The 21,273-nt window shown below is 40.9% G+C and overlaps 1 protein-coding gene across 4 annotated transcripts in view; it reads left to right on the plus strand.

Annotated features, from left to right (window-relative positions):
- Positions 1-33: 33 nt before the first annotated feature.
- LOC137603498 (striatin-like) overlaps positions 34-21,273 on the plus strand; it is a 29,601-nt gene continuing 8,361 nt past the window's right edge. For 2 of the 4 annotated variants that reach the window (XM_068327026.1, XM_068327027.1), the window contains exons 1-7: positions 34-358; positions 13,045-13,148; positions 15,664-15,737; positions 17,118-17,196; positions 17,805-17,975; positions 18,062-18,197; positions 19,562-19,724. In XM_068327026.1, the coding sequence (XP_068183127.1) occupies positions 146-358; positions 13,045-13,148; positions 15,664-15,737; positions 17,118-17,196; positions 17,805-17,975; positions 18,062-18,197; positions 19,562-19,724 (940 nt within the window). In that variant the 5' untranslated portion in view covers positions 34-145. Of the gene's footprint in view, positions 359-12,537; positions 12,776-13,044; positions 13,149-15,663; positions 15,738-17,117; positions 17,197-17,804; positions 17,976-18,061; positions 18,198-19,561; positions 19,725-21,273 lie in introns of all 4 variants that reach the window. The other 2 variants (XM_068327028.1, XM_068327029.1) reach the window with 2 other exon arrangements.

Raw genomic sequence — 21,273 nt, forward strand, 5'->3', positions numbered from 1 at the left:
ACGTCATTCAATGACAGCTAGCTGTCAGTTCATTCCCCAAGCCGAGGAGACGGAGTACGAACGAACGTCTCACCGCTGTTGGTAGTCGGTATCTAGCTCAACGAATAAGCGAGACAACGGGCTTAGGTCTCCACCGAGCCCGGCCATGGACGAGCAGGCGGGTCCCGGCGTGTTCTTCAACAACAATAACAATTCGGTTTTACCCGGCGGTGGGAAAGGACCACTGCCTGATGGCGACTCTGGGGAGGCGTCCAGGGCGCAGTACAGTATCCCGGGGATCTTGCACTTCCTGCAGCACGAATGGGCCCGCTTCGAAGTAGAGAGATCACAATGGGAGGTGGAGCGGGCCGAATTACAGGTGAAAACACATCGCATTATTTTTACACAACCACATAATGGTGTGTCTACATTAGAGCCGTATTTGGTCTTTTTTAAAACTTGTATTGTTTGGTTGTTGGTGGCACCAGGCTAGTTTGTTAGCTTTAGCCTAGTAGCTAAAGCAGCTGCAGCGCCCCCTGACCCTCCTGCGTGACGAATGTCTGCGACCACTCCAGTCTTTAACCACCAAACTTTCTCTTCTTTGGGAGTTTGGGTGATGCTTTTTGGGCAAGATCGACTGAATGTGTGTCTGCTTAAACAACTAACTGGTGGTTGTGTTAACTTGAAAAGTAATACATGTTTAGTGCAGAAACGTTGTGTAAGAAACACCGCGGCTAACATTACCCGTACTATTATTACCTCCTATTATTTAAAAAATATTTTCTTAAACTCTTATAAAATGACCCGGAATAATGGGAGCAGTCTTCTTAAATGTGTTTCGCTGTTGAGAGCTGACAGACAGAACACACACAGAAGACCATGGAGTGATAGTGGATATCAAGCTAGCTGCCATGTCACTGCCACTCCTATGAGAAAATCAAAAATGCTGCTAGCTGTCTTGGGAAAAGGTCACTGTATTTCTAATTGGAAACATTGATTGGGGCAATCTTTCCACAACATGCTTGATCCCCAACTACTGATTGAATGACTTAAATATCGACGTTGTTTTTTTTTAGATATACGACGAAAGTAGGTTTTCCTGCTATGAAAAGGAAAGTACACAAAACCCAAACTCCTTATCTTCAGTTTAAATTACAAGATAATGTTTTTAAAGAGTCTTTCTGGAACCTGCGTGTTGTTATTGTTGTCATTTGATTTGAAAAATCCTTAAGTTTGGTCTCGTATCTGCTTTTGTTTACTTATTTTTTCCATATTTGACTACAGTGTGTGGTATTACACAGATTGTTATCAAACTTTTATTCCTTCCGTGATCTGAAGATATAAATTTAACTCTATGGCTACAGCTGGGAGGAAAATATTGTATTTCTTTCCATTGTTTTCAACCAGTGAGCCCATAATTGTTGCATCCCAGACAAGATTCAACCCTGACTTTACAGCTGGTTGCTCCATCCAGAGACTAACCTCAGTTAACAAAGAGACCAGAGGGAGACACAGTGCATTGTTTTTAGATCGGTGACGTATTCCCCGCTCATTCTAGTAGGGTTTTGACTCATCTTGCCGATGCATTAAGCTTCCTGCCTGCTGTCATGAAGCCAGCTTATCAGCAAAACAGCAGCAACCGCCATGCTTCACAGTGGATTGTGAGGTGGTTCGATGGTGTGGCTACAAAACCCTGTCAATTATAGCTCTTGTTCTTCTTGCATCTGACTATGTGAATGTGAGACTCGTCAATGTTTTGAACATTGCAGTAGCAATTTGAAAACACTGGCTCAATTATTGTGCTCTGTGTAGCAAAGTTTATATCTCAATGGATGTTTCGATCTTTGTTTTTTGTTTGTTTTGTTTTTTTCAGCTGTGACCAATAAGTCATCTTTAATATTTCTGTGTGTTAGTCCTGCACAAACCTGTAGTAGTATTGATGCCTCAGGCTTTAGCATCCACATGGAAACTAACCTTGTGTCCTTGAGGGATATCTGTGCATGCAGTTCTTCCACCCATAGAATGTATTTGTGGAAATAAACGTGCATTGAAATGTTCTCGTTAGCAGAGCCTTTTTGGAAGATACTGTGCAGCACCTGAAAATTCATCCCACACTTAATGTTCCCACACTTATGTTTTAATGACAAACAAAAACAAGCTAGCTATTGTGCATATGTCACTTAAAATTAACTTTACTGTCCCTTTAAGTTAACAGTTTTGTAATTAAAAAACAAACAAACATTGATATATGCGAAGCAATTTCACAACTCTGAACGCTCTTCTCCCAGGATTTTTTTTTGTTGTTTTGTAGACTTTACAGGTGAGAAAGATGAAACTGTGTCACATGTCTGTCTCAGAAGAAGACGCACTGTGGGTCTTGTAGGAATGCTGTCCAGCCAGCTTGTTGTGCCGTGCCACTCCTCTTCTTGAGCAGGACATAAAGTGCATGACTGACTTGTCCTGTAGAAATGATGTTTATGCATGCTGCTGTCGTCCATGCTTAGACTCCCAGAAAGTGGTTTGACGATCCACAAAGCGATAAAACAAGCTGATTTGCTAATAAGCTTCTGACAAGTCACAGCTCTGGCTGTTCTATGTTACGACATCTTGATGGAAAAGTGAGCATTTATTGTTTAATTCATGAAAGGCCTAAAAATTATTAAAAACATCGTTACAATTTCAAAAGTGACTTCTTGAAATGTCTTGTTTGATAGCAAGACATTTTTGTGACATAAACCTATAAATATTAGTAAAGTGTTATTATAAAACTCAAACTGGAACATTGCTCACTAGTATTTATACCTCTGCTATGACTGAACCGTTGTTCACGTCTCACATAAACCAGTGGATCTTCACTTATAATCACAAAATACATCATCTGCCAACATTTCTAAACCTATAGGCACCCACTGAATCTCAGCTGCACATTGGTAGTAGTTACAAAGAATGTGTTCTGTCTCACAATGCTAAGTAAAATTCATTTTAAAAATTCCATTATCTGTTCCTCTATTAAGGTTTGCACCAAAATGAGTTTGGGGTATGGCCTCACCGTCTACTATGCTTATTGAAATTCAGTAGTTTTGGTTGCTACAAACAGACGCAGGTTAAAAAACAGCATTACAGAACTTGAATGTTAAAGTAGGTGTTGATTAATTTAGATCTAATTAATTGAGTTCTAGAATTCTTCATTTTTGCCATTGATTACATCCCGCTTCAAAGTGGTGATGTACTGTATTTGTCAGTGTTCGTGTGTTTGTTCGTCCCTCCGTTCGTTAGCATGTCCACCAAATATCTTCACAATCGTCGCAGATAAAAAGATGAAACAAAAAGCAAATTACTCGGGCGGCAAAGGGGATGAAAATTAGATGATGACGTTGACCTTAAAAGACTAGGTCAAGGTCAAATTTCAACTTTCGTACACTCAGGACCCAGATAAGATAGAAAGACTAGGGAGAAGACCAGTGTGAGTAAGATCATAGATCAAAGCTAGTGCTTTGATCGAAGACTATAGGTCAGAGCACTAGCTTTGATCTTTGACCTATGCAGGTAGGTCAGGGTAACATTTTGAATTCAGGGGTGTTGCGGGTTGTTGCAGTCCATGACTGTCTTGTTGCTTCTATAGTTGGCTAATCTTTTTGGTTAAATCTTTTTTGGCTTTTTGATCTTTTTGGCTAAACCCTTCTTTGTGGCACTGATGGCGTGAAGGTTTCTTCCAGTTGATGTTTTTATTTTACATGAGTGTATTTCTTTAAACTGCCACTTACACGCAGCATAATGCCAACATTATAGCATTGTTTATTTGGGTAGCGGGGTGTTTTTCGGTAATCCTGAGCCGTTGTCGTTGAAACTACATTGTGCCCCCATGTTATGCAAATGATGTACAGTAAAATGCCATCAGTGGAGTTGAGCTTCTTTGTATTTTAACATCTCTGAATTTGATTCTGATTTTACTTTTCAGTTCCAGTTTTTGGTGCCTCTTAATTCCTTTTATTTGAGGAGCAGAGTCAGAACAGGTCATTTGCTTATTTCACATTAAAAAACAATCCAAGTCTTCTAAAAGCTGTACATTATAAAGAATGTATCATTCATTATTGAGGACTCATTCATGTGACCTCATAGGTTCATTCCTGTATTAGTAATCAGCTCTTGGTCTTGTTTGCTGTCCTGACGTTGTGAATAAGACAGTCGGAACTACACTTTCACTTAACCAATTGCATCATGGTGGCTGGCTGTAAGGCAGGTGAGAGGAGAGGAGACCAGTGAATCAAACATGGTACAGGCTGATTTTAACACTGTGTAGGTGAAGACGTTTAGTCCTGTCATTTGTGCATTGTGTCCTTCATAAAATCAGTTAAGCTCATTTTTTTCTCTGTGCTGACTCGACTTTATTTGGGGCTAAATTAAACCTGGTTCGAGGTACCCATCCGACATGTGAGGTAGAAGCCACAGAAGTTGCATAACACCACCGTGAGTGCTGGTGAAATCTATTTAAGAACTTAAGAAATCAAGCTGGTAAGGCTCAGCCCTGGTTATCAAAAACAAACTGAGTTTCTTCGTCAGAATGTCTGCTCTCATTTCTGATATAAAACATGACAGTGAACAGTTCACTGTATTTAATTGAAATTTTGTTTTGTGCACATCCTCCGACGCCTCACTGAAGTCCTGTTGTCAGGACAACTGACACGTTTGCCTTCACGTCGGTTTGTAAACATCTTAGTCATTTGTCATTTTCTTAGGAGTAATCAGTGCTGCAGCTCTCAGCAGAGATTAAACAGAAGTGGTATGGCTTAGCCTTAGGTATTTACATTATCAGCTCCACTGTGTTTAATTTTATATCACATTTGCACCAAGCGTTTTACTGGACCTGAGGTGGCATCTTATTTGCCTCATATAAGCATGCAGACCTCAGTGCAGAGCCCTTATAAACATTTGCTGTCCTGTAAAATTCAAGAAAATATTTTTGTCTATTGATTTAACTGATGTCACCATATAGCTCTAAACAACACTGGGCTTGCGCAAGCGACTCGCCACTGTTCCATAGGCGAAGAAAATTCCAGATTGGTTATAAGGTTTTTAGACTGTGTAGCCACAGTGGCGTTCTTATTTTTACAGAGAAAAGGCTAAAACTTACTACTTTTTCTCTCGCTAGCACTAACACTAACGGCGCTGGACCTCTCTGGCAGGACCCCGCGACGCACCTGGGCTCCCCTAAAAGGTGCCTGACTACAATCGAACGTCACAATAACGTTGCAATAACGTAACATAAAATAGAAAAACATAAACTTCACGATGACGTATCAAAACATCAGGAATTTACAACACTTAGACTGTTGATCCCTATGACCGGCAGGAATAACTAGCGATGCAGGGTAAATGTGTATGCACCTCGCTTGCTATTTTACATGCCTTTTTAAATTGAAATGAAAAATCATATTATCGAATCAAAAAAACAAAAAACTAAACTATGGCATACCAATGGTGTTGTCTAAGTTAAAGTTAACATGTATTCTAGTTTAAGTAAAACTTACAAGTAAACATTGAGTAGTATTTTGTTAGTTAAGCTTGAACTGTTGACTTTAGTGTATTTTTGTAGCTAAACTGAACAGAAGATTTTGCCCTCCGAATGCACCAGAATGCAGGAAAACAACCCCATTTTCTAAAAATTTTCACGGGGGAGGTCCCCAGGACCCCGCCATATGGGGGGGCCCCCCACAACCCCCACGACGAGCGTGGTTTTACACCCCCCAACAATTGAAAACTTGCATTCACTATGTGAAGATACAGTCATACAAAATATATTACTTAATGTTTACTTGTTAGTTTTACTTTGACTAGAAGACATTTTAACTTTGACTTAGACCCTTTGTTTTTAATAAATTAGATTCTTGGTATTACTCAATGTTTACTTGTAAGTTTTACTTGCTATTATAGTGCGTCGCTGTCTTGGACACAGAATGTGGCTTTTTGTGGCTTACTCAATTCTTTTACACAGAGCCACAGTGGCTTAGTTATACTAGCTCCTAGTGCAAGCCCAACAACATGACCTGTTTTTCTGCCCTGACAACTGGGCTTGAGTGAATTCATGGCCTGACGAGGCCAGGATGGGCTCCTCTTCATCAGTCCACTGTTAAAGGGGAAATCCCCACTCTCCACAGGGTGTCTCCTTGACTGAAGTATCAGCAGCCAAATTTGGCACCAGGAGGAGGTTGAAGTTGACTCGGTATAAGGTGATCGTACAGAATGAAACGTGGACCCACTGATCTCTGGATACTGGTTCCTTTTTATTTATGGAGGAAAATTGTTTAATTTGGAAAATTACAATGTGGCAGAAATGATTTGGTGTTACAGAGGAGTGCAGCAAAGTGTGGAGTAGCAGTCAGTGACTGTCTCACCTGGATGGCTGTGATCTTTGCTTTTACCAATGACAAAGCTAAAGTTGTGTTTAATGGTGCAGGAGTAAGAAAAACCAAGCCATGCACAAACACATGCAGGCATACGCTGTGACATTCAGAAACGGGTGTCGCCGTCGTTCCGCAGGCGAAACTACATCCACCCCCAAGCTGCAGTTATTTTTGTTTGCCCTCTCTGTCTGTGCCTGAGAGTGGGGAAAATGCAAAAATGAGAGTGGCTACATGCTCACCTAGATTACATGCATGTTTTGTCGGTGATGTTCTGTAGTCATGAAATAACAGTGTCACTAATGTTAAAAGAAACAAAGCAGTTTGTTGGAAGTTACTCCAAGATAGCTACTCAGCTCCTCTATCACAGATCAAGATAAACGTCTCTGTCCTCAGTAACAACAGTCATTTCAAGTTGATCAGTTGTGTTGATCGCTTTGCACCACAGACGCGACAAACAGTGATGGCTGCCAACCAGGGCTGAAGTTACCCAAGTTGAGGGGAACGGCTAAAAGATGGTCCCAAAAATTTCAACTCGCCCATTCATTTATTAATCGATCAATATTTGGTTGAATGGGATCCAGATTTTATTTTAGTTTTTATTACTTTTGCATATTTATTTCAATAGTGACTTGGTCTTCAGTAAAGTCAGAGATTTGTCACTATCCCAGTTAGTCTGTGTGCTGGGTGTCACTTCCTCTGTGCATTTGTTTAACCATTCACCTGTGGACGTGCTTGTTGCCTCTTGCAGTTTAGCAGCGTGGTGCCGTCTGACTTAGAAATGCTGACTAGATTAAATGGTCAAAATGATGATCTTGTTTTTTGTGACACAGGCTTTTAACTTTTTAGCATAATTGGATAAATTGATGTTTGGGATCTGTTTACTCTGAATACACTGCCTCCATGTTGGGGTGGGGGTGACATTGACAGAAAATGTGCACTCATTTGACTGTGCATCAGTCAAATGAGCGCAAAGTGAAAACTCATGATGAAATGAAAACAATTCTGTGTAAAGTTTTATGGGATGAAATAAGATGTATTCATAACTTGGGGCAATGTTGGACCTTCCAAGAATTTTATGTTGTAATGGTTATTGAAGAAATGGTGAAAAACTCATCTTTACTCATTTCTGGTGACTGAGCAGAAATCTTTATTTAGCAGCTCACGAACACCATGGCGCTGAGACCATTTTTGATTTTGAGCCAATGGGCATGAGCAGCGTAGATCGATGGGATTTGATGGAGGGGTCCACAGATCCACACTATCTTTCTATGTAACCCTGTATGTGTAGAATAGATGGAGCAAAATGCAACAAAATCAGTTAGACATGTAAGTAATTTTGATCCTGTATATTAAGCCAATACAGAATGTAGCTGCAAGAGTAGGAAAACAAAGATTTCAATCACTCTGGACTGATTTACAGCTGTTTTCATGTAAAGAATTGGAGCTGTGATTTGTTTTGTGTTGCATTTAAATCTCTGACTAGACAGCAGTCTTTAGTCATGGGACATCTAACAACATTTATTAGCGTACATCACTGCATAAAGGCCTATGAAAAAACAGTTTTTGAATACTGTGATGTATATCATGTGACCAAAGAACCGCCCAACCACTATTAATAGTGTTCAGTTGTTTTTCCTTTTCTGTAAACCGTGATCCATGAGACCTTTGTAGTTGGTAAGTTGGTCTGCTTTACTGAATTATTGGAATTGATTGATTTATTCCAAGCTAAATGGTCTATAGGGTTACCGTTGTGCACGTTACCTCTCTACTTAATGAGTCTGTTCATAATTGCTCAAAAGATGCTGGAAAGAAGACAATGAAAATTCACACATGCTTTGTGGAATCTGTAATTATGTGCATCTCATAATTGGTTTATTCAGTTTGTTTATTTCTACTGTATATATTTTGGAACTTACTGATCTTATATTAACTTATGATAAGTGATGAGCTATCCATATACAGTACATCTGTGTCCATCAACACATATTTTTTAAACACAATTGTTGTGGTCAGTGTGATACAGGGCACTTATCGTTGGCTATGATTCATGGAAAAATATTTCCTCAAAAACTTAATAAATATAAATGTTAAAGCTTTGCTGCAGTCCTGTAGTATTTCCTGTCAAAAACCAGAGAATTTATTTTACTTGTTGGTTTGGAGTGTCTGGGATCTAACATTCATCCATCCATCCATCCATCCATTTTCTTCCGCTTAATCCACCGCAGTGGGTCACGGGGAGCTGGAGCCAAATATCATGCAGAAACTACCTTTTTTATGAAGCTAATCATCTTGGATCAGTTTCATTAGCTGGTGCAACTAGCAAACCAAATATCATATAAATGTAATTACTCCATCAAGTAGTTAAGTATAAACAATCAATTCTGCTTATTAACAGGATTATGCACACACAGGCACACGCACGCACGCACGCACACACACACACACACACACACACACACACACACTCCTTCTTTGCTTTCTTCCAGGTTTTTATGGATTTTAAAATCTCTTAACTTAAAGTTTAGTGATTTAATGTCTTTGTGTGAATATTGTCTGCTTTGACTGTCAATTGAGTTAAAAAGATGAAAAATTTGATAAAACTGTTGTCTTCATTTATTTTCTGAGGAATCTACTTTTCACTTTCCATAAAGGGAATGGTGGAATTCTGGAGTGAATTAGTACAGAACATGTTATGAGTTTGCCCACAGTTTTGCGTTGAAGTGAAAGCATGCCTCTGACTGGTGTTGTAAGTAGGCAGTGGATCCAAGGCTGTCTATTATTTTTAATTTTTTTTGGTCTTAAAATATAAAGCAGCATTCCTTACAGCCAAACATTCTAGGTGTTTTCATCATGAAAGAGACATGATGGAGGGCGTGCTCAGCCTTGGCAAAGGCTCGTGGTATCTGCCCTTGTTTTTAAAGTGATGATATGATGATTAATGCATTTGTCTGTGGCAGTCACTCCCAGTTGTTGGGAATGTTGAACATTAAGTCTTGGTGGATTTTCTATTTTAGCCATGAAGATTCAGATCTGTGGTGATTTCTGTGAACACGTGGTAAACATATGCATACGTGTTACGGTAGTCCGCAGCACTTCTGTGTGGCTGCGGTTGGTTTCCTGCTTTGTTGTTCTTGCTACTAGAGTAATGGCATGAGTGGAATGTACTTGGTTAGTCATCAGCTCTGCCATCATGGTGCTCCCTGGTTTGTGGTAACTATGTGAGTAAACTAGTTTTTGCAATGTGAGGTTTACAGCAGCCTCTTTGCCTTCTGCATACGGGACCATTTTGTTTGTGTGAACTGTGAAGTTGTGTGAGCATCCTCTACGTTTCTGTCAGGATTTCAGCCTTGCTGTTCGCACCTACTGGATTTTCTTTATTCACTGTGTTGAGATTAAATGGCCCCTTTGTGTTGTAGACGTCTTTGTCAGTGGTGCAGAACAAGTCTGGGAGAAAACATGTCTGGAATTTACAAATCTCTTAACTTAAAGTTTAGTGATTTAATGTCTTTGTGTGAATATTGTCTGCTTTGACTGTCAATTGAGTTAAAAAGATGAAAAATTTGATAAAACTGTTGTCTTCATTTATTTTCTGAGGAATCTACTTCCGACAATGCGTGAATCTAACATAGCATTGCGCTAGTGATATGACCACAAGTGTCTTAACACTTTCCATAACTGAAAAGAAGCTTAATTATATATTTTGAAAAATGGCTTGTTTGTGTTTTTTTGCTGTTCTTCCTTAGAAGCTGCACTCACTTTTTCCACCTTGTTCTTGTAATTTGAAAGTAGAAAATCTGCACCAAAACATTGAAGCTGTATAGACAAGGATATTGTGTCCAACTCTTACCTTAGCTTACCAGAATTCAGCTGGTAGCCAGTGTTTATGTTTCCGCCAGTGTGAGACGCCTCCTTTTCTGTCTCTGAGAATCGGCGTGCTCTGGATGGATGCCCCACGCTACATGTCTCTTACTCAGACTGAGGAGCCCTTATCCAGCGGACCAATAATGCAGGCAGTGTGAGTCCGGGAATTAAACGCTTCCTGTGTCTCTTTATGGCCTGAGTTGACTCATTGCATTCCTCCTAAGGTTAATGTTTGATGGAGGAGCGATGGAGAGCCAGAGATTCACAGAGCTTCACTCTTCTGTCTCTGGCAGATCAGCCTTCATCTGGATAAAGAAGTGAATGTTTGCTCCTTCTATCCGCAAACGGAGAACACTTACATCCACAGTGAGAAATTAGTTGACGTGCAATCGCTGTTTTAGACTCGTTAGGTAAAACTTGTGAGGCTGTTCTTGTTTGTTCGTGCTTTTGCTCTTGAAATGTGTGAGATGCTTCGTGCCACTGTCTCTGAAATCATGTAAAGGCACCAACGGCCTGTTTGTGAGGATTATACGTTTCGGAGCTCCCTTCCTGTCTTCATGCACCTGATTATTAATGCTTAGTGACACTAGTTCAAGTATGTGGAAAATGACACGCATACCAAGACTGGTCAACCTTGTCAATTTAGAATGCATTGATCCAGCCGAGTGTAGATGCTCATAACACAAGTGGAATAAGTAACGAGACACTTCATAGCTGTCACTGGCTGAGTGATGTGTGTGCTGCCCTGACCCCCACCTATCAGCCGCTGTTGTTTCAGTAGGATGCTAACATGTGCCTGTTGTCATTGTTTTTTACACTGTCCGACTACGAACCAGTGTCCTCAGTCCTAAGGAGATCCTTATGGGTTTCTGTGTGGAGAATGTGGATGCTAAGGAGTCCTGTTATTAATACAGGGCAGATTGAAGTGCTGTCATGACTCATTGTTGCAGGCAGCAGCACTCGAACTGCGATCCATCCCACTCAAACTCTCACCATCCTCTGCATGCAGAGTGAAATTCAGAGAATCGAGGTGATATTCATTCCCTTCAAAATGTTTAGAATTCAAATCGGTCCAAGGACTTTATGGTTTAGTCAAAGGAAGATTTAATCATTACATTTCTGTCGTGCGTTCTCTCCTACAGAGGGACATTTTAATGCACCTGTTATGCTTGCTGGTAATATTCAACAACGGATAATGAAATCTTGATGTGCTGAAATAGAAACTGCTCTCACCTGTCCTCCTGGATGAAACAGCCTTCAGAGACTTAACCAGCATCTAGAGTCCTTTTACCTCCAACATGGAGGCAACGTTTTCACTGCTGTTTTTTTTAACAGGATCAGACATAATCAACATGATGATTGTCCATGGAAGTGGTTCAGCATAAGACAAGCAAGAGCCAGTTAAATAATCCAGATTAATGGATCCAATTCTAGGAATGTCTTCACCATTTCTTTCCCTTAAGCCTAAACTTCATACTGATTCAGATGAAACTGGTTGAATACAGGATAATGGGCTTACACTTTTGTCAGATATACATGACTTACATAAGGAATTACCATGAAATTGGTTAGAAGGTCAATATATCCGCTCCAAGAAATATTTACATTTTGAAGTAAATCTGTGAATGTAAAGACAGATCCATGAATTGTCTCTTTTTATCCACTGTGTGTAGACTGTTTATTTGCGTGAAACTTAGTGGATAAGTGGAAACATTCAGTTTTGCAGTACATCATGAAAAGGAGGTGGATCCATGACTATTTTTTATGCCTACTTCAAAGCAGGCATATAGGGTTACCCTTATAATTGGTTTTGCAATCCATACAAAAATTACTTTGCTATGATTATGAATCGAGTTACAAATGCCAAAACTCAATTGCCATAATAACATTATCCAGAAACATTATCCTGATGGATTGGAAAAGTCAGAACCCTACTGTGATGCCGCACTTTGTGCATCAAACATATACCCGAGTGATTCCTGGTTCAACTTCACCAGAAAGAAAGCATTTGTGTAATTATTGGATTTAAGTACATGATAATTATATATTAAAGCTACTCATATAATCAAGAATCATTTTTGGTTCTGGGAACTGATCCTGAATCAAACGGGGATGCCAACCAAACCAGTGGAATCTGAGATTCCCATCTCTGTTAGTCAAAGTAGATAAAAATACGCATGACAGTAGAATACGACTCTTATCTGTCTCTTTACCTTCAATTTCCCTGGTAGGTTAGAAGGCCTGTGAAGACATTGTGATGATGATGATTGATTTTTCTCCTTGTCTTATCCTGCAGTATAATAGATGGGACTTTGACAGTGTGTGGTCTGCTGTTGGACTAGTCTGCTGCAGCCCACTGAGGGGGTGTCTCGCTGTGAGCCAGCCTATACCGCCACCATCATCATCATTACAAATGAGCATGTGTGTTGCCAGGAATGTGATTTAATACAATGCTGACTCGGACTGCTGTCTGTCATGAGGAGAGAATGTGGTGTTCCGAGGGAACTGGAAAGTGGGTGCTTGGGAGTGAGTAGGTGAGATTAAAATAGAAGAGTACAGTGCCTTTTCATTTCCCACCATGCTACGCATATTGATTAGACGTCATCCTAATTCAGTCTTGGCAGAAGTGCGTTTCCTTAGATGTTGTCTGATAAACATTGTCTTTCAAGTTGAGTCTTTGTTGTGAGCTATTTCATACCTGAGGTGCCAAAATAAAGAGAACATTGACTCTATTTATAAATGAAACTATTGTAAATCTCTGCTTTTCAAACGTTTCCTGACAATCCTATTTTTGTATTTTCAGGCCCAAATCGCCTTCCTGCAGGGAGAGAGGAAAGGCCAGGAGAATTTGAAGAAGGATCTTGTGAGGAGGATCAAGATGCTGGAGTATGCTCTGAAACAGGAAAGGTGAGTGTGTTACCTCACACTGATGCTCAGCCCACCCACCGTACACACAAATACGTCCATCAGTCTGCAGCAGTGTGTCTTGTGCAACCCTAAAAATAAATTCCTGCCTCTGAGAAATGTGGAAAAGGAGAATATGGTGGTGGGAGATTCTCACTAGCCAACATTAATGTGTGTTGAAACTTCACAATGTCAGCGCATTCACTTGATGATGTGTGAGAAGTGCTGCTACCGTTCCTAAAAGAATTCCCAGCCCTCTCTTGTTTATATTCTTCGGGTGTGATGTCGTTGCTGATGTCTGCAGAAGCAGTGATGCAGTGGGAATACCAGAGACCCCCCACCCCCCCAGAGTCCAGCCGGTGTAATGTCTCTGGACAAGAGCGTTTGTTGGCATGAGGGCTTTTGTTCAATATGAAATACTGATGAGTTGGCTTTGTCCTCAGTTGAAGGACAGGAAGGGAAAGGAGGAGAGAGGGAATCTTTCCACCTGAGGTGATCTCTTCTCTGTAACAGCCTGTCTGTCTCTAGTAAACCAGAAGAATTACAACGTTAGTCTGTCACTACCTCATAAAGGGTCCCTGTAGTAGCAGCAGTGATACACTGGAATGCATCGTTGCACCTGGAACAGTGATGTGCTTGTGACCGCAGCACATTTCTGTTAATAACTCCATTCTAACGGCCTTTCAAGGAGGGACCGTGAAGTGTGTGTAATTGCAGTGAAGGCATGATGGAGGTCTGTGATGTCCACCTCACGGATGGCAGAAGAGATTGTAAAAGAGGCAATTTCCACTCATGTGGAATGGCAGGACGGGGCTCTGATGTTCTGTTGATTTACTATCAACGCAGCCCAAACCAGATAAACAGCAGCTAGTAGCAGTTAGCAACTAATTCACAGAACACAAGGTTTTGTAGCCCATGTTTCTCCAACTGTCATGGAGCAGGGGAGGTAGATCTTTACACTATTTACAAAGTACTGTTGCTAAGCATTACAGGTGACCCTAGCACTACAGTGTGATTCAACAAGTGCCTCTGTCCCCATAGTAAGTTGAGTGTTCTTTGTGGTGTTTGATCTCTGTCTAACAAAAGCTAATGGGGCTTACACTGATCAAGTATGTCATTTAAACAGCCACTGAAACATTGAACAGAAACACAGTAGAACTCTTGGCAGTGTGTAATGGTGAAGGTAACAGGATGCCAAGAGAACTCTGTGAGGCTATGTGAAAAAAATATTTCAGTATTCTAGGGAGCTTAAGTCTGGACTCTGCAAAATGATAAACCTGTTCTCATTAGACTGCATGACCTGTTTCCATTGATCCAGAGTGATGGGTGTATCAAGGTAAGAAGAGCGCTGACACAATTTTCCTCTGTAATGAGGGATTATTGTTGACGTTTGGGTGCATTCTCTGTCAACGTTCTCCTGTGGGTGAAGTGGTGTCTCGTTTTCACACCGTCTGGTTGTCTGACAGATGAGCCAGAGTCATCCTTTTGAAAATGTGTTCAGGTGTTAGATGTAGCTCACCTTTTAATGCTCCCATTCAGGTGTGACTTGGCTGTGTAGCTCGGCAATCCGTTCTCCTCCTTCAGCAGGAATCAGTGGAAAAACCGTTGGTGCTCCGTGTTCGACACTAGAAGACAAAGGTTGTGTTATACAATTACGAGCAGGGAGTGTGGAATTCTATGAATGCTAAGTAAAGCATTGCTGAAAGGAGGTAGAGTCCTCCCCAGATAGATGTAGGTGAAGACTAGTGGAGATGAAAGCTGGGATTGGGAAACAACTGACCACAGGTCTGTTAATATGAGCTGGACGTTGGTGCAGGTTGATGGTGGTTTCTGTCTGAGGAATGTGAAGTTTTCCAAACATGGATCCATCCTCTGGCTGGTTGTGTTGTGTATTTGTCCACTTTACTCCCAGCAGCTCTTGCCTCAGGAGCAACACTTAGTTTAGGATTACTACCATGTTACCCAGTTGCTAGGCAACAGGTCATGTCTCAGAGGGTATCTAAAAGCAATATCAGAAATAGCTTTCTCAACACTAGAAGTACCTAATTTAAAATGAATTTGATTTGATGGGGGTTACTTCCTTTGGATGGTGGGTGGGGGGGGGGTGAATGCTCTTCTTGTATTGATGGATGTGTCACGCAGTCATAGGAAGAAATGGCTTTATGCCATTTTCTATCATCCGAATGTAATCTTTAACAAATCATTAGGTGGAATCATGTTGTGACATACGTAAGGTGTGTTTTTATTATTTTTCACATTTTCTTGTCCATATTGGTGTCAATATATCAATGAACAATGAACAGAAATATTGCAATCACTGCACCTGTTTCCCTCCATTAATTTTAATGTTCTAATATTGTTTTCGATCATGCTACCCATAAAAAATTAGTTAATCGACATAACGTTGAGAAGAAGAGAATTGGGATCACTTTCAAAGCTTATGCAGAAGACAGTTTTCTTTTTCTCAGATCTTTTTCTCAGTTCATTTTCTTATGTATATGATTTTTTTTATTTCCAGGGCAAAGTACCACAAGTTAAAATATGGGACAGAATTAAATCAAGGTGAGATGAAGCCTCCAAGCTACGACTCTGGTAAGTCTGCAGTGCCACACTTCTTCCAAGTGAATGTCTGTGATTGTACACACATACCTCAGGTAACAGGATTGGTACGCATGTGAGGGCTGCATTCATGTTGAATCTTGTTATCCTCGCTCGCTTTCTTCACAGTGGCCTTTTCTGAATGGTGAAACAGCACAGTTTTTGTTACGGAGGGGCCAAACAAACACAGAACAATTCAAGGTGTCAAAGGAAAAAAAACCCACTCTGAATCAGATCAGGCTGAGTCCATTCATGGTGGTCAATGTAAAAAAAAAAAAGATTTAATAATGACCTCACTTTTAAAGATGCACACAGTAAATGATTAAGTAAAAGGACAGAGAGCACATTTCACTGTCCCTCTGTGTTGTGTAATCATACTGAATGTCACAACACGTTCACTTCCCATTACGCTACTTTTTCGCCGCAGCACCATCCTCCTATCGCTGCGCTGCCGATTTCCCGTCATGCGATCGCTGTTGGATTGGCCTCATGGGTTCTCTGCCATCTTCAAGTCAGTTTAGGACATTTTCTCTGCTCACTCCTCATCTACATTTATGGGGGCGTTAGAAACAACTGAGCCCTTGAAGTGTTGATGAATTTGGGGGGTGAAGGGAAGAGGTGTTAGATGGAGGACTTGGAAGAGGGCGCGATGAGGAGTGGGAGGTGTTGCTCGTCTGGTGGTGCACCTGCCCGCTCCTAACACTCCTACATTAGGCATGACCCAGTTTCTTTTCCCCTCCTTCTCCTCTTGCCCCACCAAATCAACCCCTCGACCCACCCTCACCCCATCTAAATCTTATCAACACGTCTTACTGCTCCTTGCAGAGTGCTGATGTTGTTGAATATCAAAGTGAGCTTTGAATCTCGACTTTGTTTGTAAGATCCGTAGGCAGCCATGAAGAGCATGTTGTGTTGTGGATGCTCCAGGCACAGAGACATGTTATGGAATTTTTAGTTTGTCTTGGGACATGTTTGTAGACCAGCCATTTTCTGTGTGTCAGAATACACCATTTTTCTTTTTAGCATTAAAGAGTAATGACTTTTTTATTTCTCTTGTCATGTTAACTAAAAGAAAACATGACGTTAACCAACCTTGAACTGTTTAAAGTGACCTGCGGTGTAAAACAGCTGTTTGGAAAATATTTAGCTGTGCGCAAATTTATTGTTTCACTGGCTCAATTTAAAGAGAAGCATTATCTCCTCTATTTAACTTTCAACCACTATTGACTTGCTGAAAGCAGTTAAGTGCTGGATGTCTGTGGTTGTTGGGATGTTGTGATGCAGGAATGTTCCGGTCGTGTTTACGGAGTGGAAATAATGTCAGATGCGATTTGTCCTTGCGGAGCCCTAATTTGTGTCTCTGTTCTCCTCCAGATGAGGCCAACGAGAATGAGTCTTCTGGATCGCTCAACAATCAGCTGTCCTGGAAACAAGGCCGTCAGCTCCTCAGACAGTAAGGACGCATCCTCTAATCCTGTGATGACAGCCTTCAAACCAGAAAGCTAAATCACAGCGCCAGAATTAACAGCACAGAAGTACCAGTGCTAGCTGGCCCCGTGTTGATTTTCACTGCTAAAGTGTTGTTGCTTCCGACAAAAGAACTTTTATTTATTTATATATAATCAAGTTACTGTGACAATCATGCTGCATCCTCAATAATCAAGAACCGTGGGAGAGTGCCCTCTTATGTGCAACAGCAGTCATTACTTGCCCTCAAGTCCATCTGGGGAAAGAAACTGGGCTCCGGTAGTTTTCTCAGGGAGCCTCACTCATCATCTGCTCCAGCAACGCCACTGGCAAGGCATCCCATTTATACCTGACACTGTGTCGAGGGACAGATTAGTCATGTAGTCATTAGTCATATTTTATTAATTCCGGAGGAAATACACAATTTCCTCCGGTATGAATAAAGTATCTATCTATCTGTCTGTCTGTCTGTCTGTCTATCTTCCATGCGAAATTCATTTATATGTTGTTTTATATTCTTTTTACAATAAATAACAGTTCCAAGCTGGTTTAGATGAAATGCGGTGAGAATGAAGTACGTTTGTCCTCTTCCAGGTACCTACAGGAAGTGGGCTATACAGACACCATCTTGGACGTGAAGTCCCAGCGGGTCAGAGCGCTGCTGGGACTAGCTGGCGATGGAAATGTGAGGACAGGCGAACGGACCAATAACGAGCCTTTGGTGAACGGTACAGACACGTCAACAAAGGACATGGGTACCAGAGGGTGAGTCTTGTCCCCCCAAGCTGTCGTGTTTTTTTCCCCACAGACATGTTGAAAATGTGGTCTGACTTACTTAACTTCACCGACAGGAAAGCTGAGCTCTCCGACTCCAGCGCTGTGCTAGAGGCCTTCAAGTTCATCGAGAATGCAGCAGCTGAGTTCAGTGATGAAGACGAGGAAGAGGATAGTGAGGGGAGGGACAGGAGTAACATGGAGTCCAGGACAGTAAGAAAACTATTTACACAAAATTAATATATGTAAACCACTGTTGACAAATATTCAACATTCCTACATAATGTCTACATGATTTTTAGTCACACATGTGAGCCAATGAGCTGACGACGTAACAAAGAACAAAGTAGTTTGTATTCATAACTAACATTAACATACATTACAATATACAAAATAATTTACATTTTATTAAGTATTAAATTTAATTCAGAGCTCAGTTTGTGAAAGCACAAAATTAATAATGTAAAAGTAGTTATAAGGTGGTTTATTGAATTGTTTGACCAACTATTCTTTATATGTGTATTATAATATGGCCGAGAGCAAATATTTGAGAAGTGCCGTAGGCTGGTCCCACGTGACTACTAGTAGTTCATTCCCTTATGCTAACGTGTTTTACTTAGGTGTTGTTCTCTGGAACAGATGATTTTTTTTCTTTCCAGAAGATTTATGGGTTCATTACCTTGATCCAGTGATGAGTTGGTAGAAGTCCGAATGTTGGGTCCAGTCCCAATAACTCCTTTTAACCCTATGTCTTGTTTTGCAAGACGTAGGGTTAAACTATGTAGTTCCATGACTGCGTATTATGACTTACCCCATGGAACTACATAGTCAGAGCAGTAATTTAAATCTTTAATTAGGAAATGGAATGTCACCCATCACGTCATGGCAGCAGACGTCTTTTAGATGCCTTTGTTGCTTTGGAGAGCAGGAAAGTATTATAGTTTTATAGAAGCCTGATGCTGCTACCATTATCAACTGGTGACAAATATGACCTCATTATCAGGAAGGAACAAAAGAATAGAAAAAAATAATACAAATTGCATTTCAACAAAACAAGTTTATTGTCCACAACTTCATGAGGTTAGTGGCTAAAAACACACAGATAGCCTTATTACTCAAGTGAACTTAAAAACAATTTACTGACGTATTTATTTGCTACATTAAATTGATATTTCTATAAATTTTTATACAGTTTTTGCACAAGTGTTTTCAAACATGTATGCACGTCTTTTATTCAAATGGTAAATGTTTACGCTGCCTCTGTTCACAAAGCATTCTGGGAATTCTTCTACCATTTATAATTTGCATCTGAAAGTACTGTTTGAAGGGCTGGGTGACCACTACCCCCCCATCCTCTAAAGAAACGGGACACACTACCCGATACAGGAATGTACCAGACAGCAGGGTAGGGCCGGGGTTAGGGCTAGGAGGAAGAACTGGGACTGGATCTTTCAGTCAGCGTGGTGAACTCTGCACTAGTGACTCTGTTATGTTATTCAAATATTTACTGAAGGAAGGCCGGTCTGAAAGCTATGTCCCCGCAATTTGTAATGGTCCTCAATAATTCTTCCATCCAGATCCTGAGGAAGAAGCCGTCGTCTTCGTTATCACCTGCCAGTATGGACACCAGTGAGGATCCTGATGCGGAGGAAGCACTGAAGGGATTTGACTTCCTGTCCAGTCCTGACGACATGGACACGTCACCGGAGTCCAGAGGCAACGGGGATGGCACCGATTGGGGTGAGTCCTAGATGGGCTGAGAACACAGCTGGAATCAGATGAACCATCGGGCCAAAAGGGACGGTTAAAGTACACACAATATTAAAGTGTGTGTTTCTTCTGATGAGCTGGTTATATTGATTTATATAAAATGTGTCAGAGGCAATGAAAATCTATCCAATTGATTTACTTGAATTTAAATTAATTTGTATCTTGATGTTGTTTCATACCTTGTGGACTGTACATGCAGTGCCTGTCATTCATTTCTCATGCTGTGGTCATTAATCATGTTGGGAATGTTTGTCTGTTAACCCATAGTGTGTGATCTCTTCCACTGTGTGTTTCCATAGCCAGCCCGTGGTCACAATGTCTCGTCCACTCCCTTGTGATCGAGTCAGTCTGATTACTGTTGACTCACCTTAGACTGATAAAGAAGGACCTTAATGTCATCTTGAGCTTTGTCTTTGTTTTTGACCATAGATGTGAGTCAGATAATATTGAGATTAGCACAAGGATTTCACAGTTTTGTCATAGGTCAGTGACAAAACTAATTAGAAGTTTCCCCACATGGCGTCAGTTTCACTCCTAAAACTTTCATTTTACCAGGATAAATGGTATAAAAGATTAAAAGAAGTGGCTTTGAATATAGCATCCGATTTACAGTGAGTCTGATTTCATCAGTGTGGTAGCGGCATCTCAAAGAAGAGAAGCTCACATCTTATTGGCCAACTACTCTCATGGAGGCTTGAGAAACCAACGAGTCCATGAGAGGACTCTGCTGATACACATCCTGCCACAGTCCTGTACTACAAAGAACAGTTTGTATTTAGTGAATGAATGAAGGTTTAACCTCATTGGGACTGTGGTTCCCTTGTCGTGGGGGTGTAAGGCCACAGTTTTACTCCACATCTACTGGAACCTGCCGAGCAGCAGGCTATTCAGCTCCAGATCCTCAAACTAAATTAAACATCAAACAAAGACAACCTGAGTAAATTTTCTGAGGGGCAGAATACTTCTCACCAGTGATTTAGGTATCGGATAATCATTTGTCCCCTAAAAAATGTTGATTTCCTGTTCATGCAGGTTGTCTTTGTTTTTCGTTTAATTCAGTTAGATAGTCCGACGCTGTTTAATCACTAAAACATAAGAAACCACGAGCGGCTCCAACATGTTTTCACACCACTGTCTGTATTTATGGCAGCGAGCATTCTTACAGCTATGAATTGTGATTTTTATATTTCTTCTTTAATTCCCAGTCTGTTTGACACCTCCGAACTGCTGAGCCTGCACCGAAAAAGATAAAAGTGACACACATGCAGTAAGAATAGATCTAAACAGCACAGTAATTCAGTGAAATCCAGAAATATAAGGAGGCTGTCATGCTTTAATGAAGGGGAGGTTCTGTTACATAAGCCTGTTACGCCTACACGCTGCTGCTCTGCTTCCGGTCGACTCGTCACGTTTGTGATCGGTCATACGCTGCAAACAGCCTCTTTTCTGTCCATGTGGAAACCCTAGATCAGGTTGGCTGATGTCTCTGTCCTGTACCTGCTTAGTGCGGTTGTTCAGC

Source organism: Antennarius striatus, chromosome 11 (assembly GCF_040054535.1).
Source record: "Antennarius striatus isolate MH-2024 chromosome 11, ASM4005453v1, whole genome shotgun sequence".
NCBI classification, from domain to species: Eukaryota; Metazoa; Chordata; class Actinopteri; order Lophiiformes; family Antennariidae; genus Antennarius; species Antennarius striatus.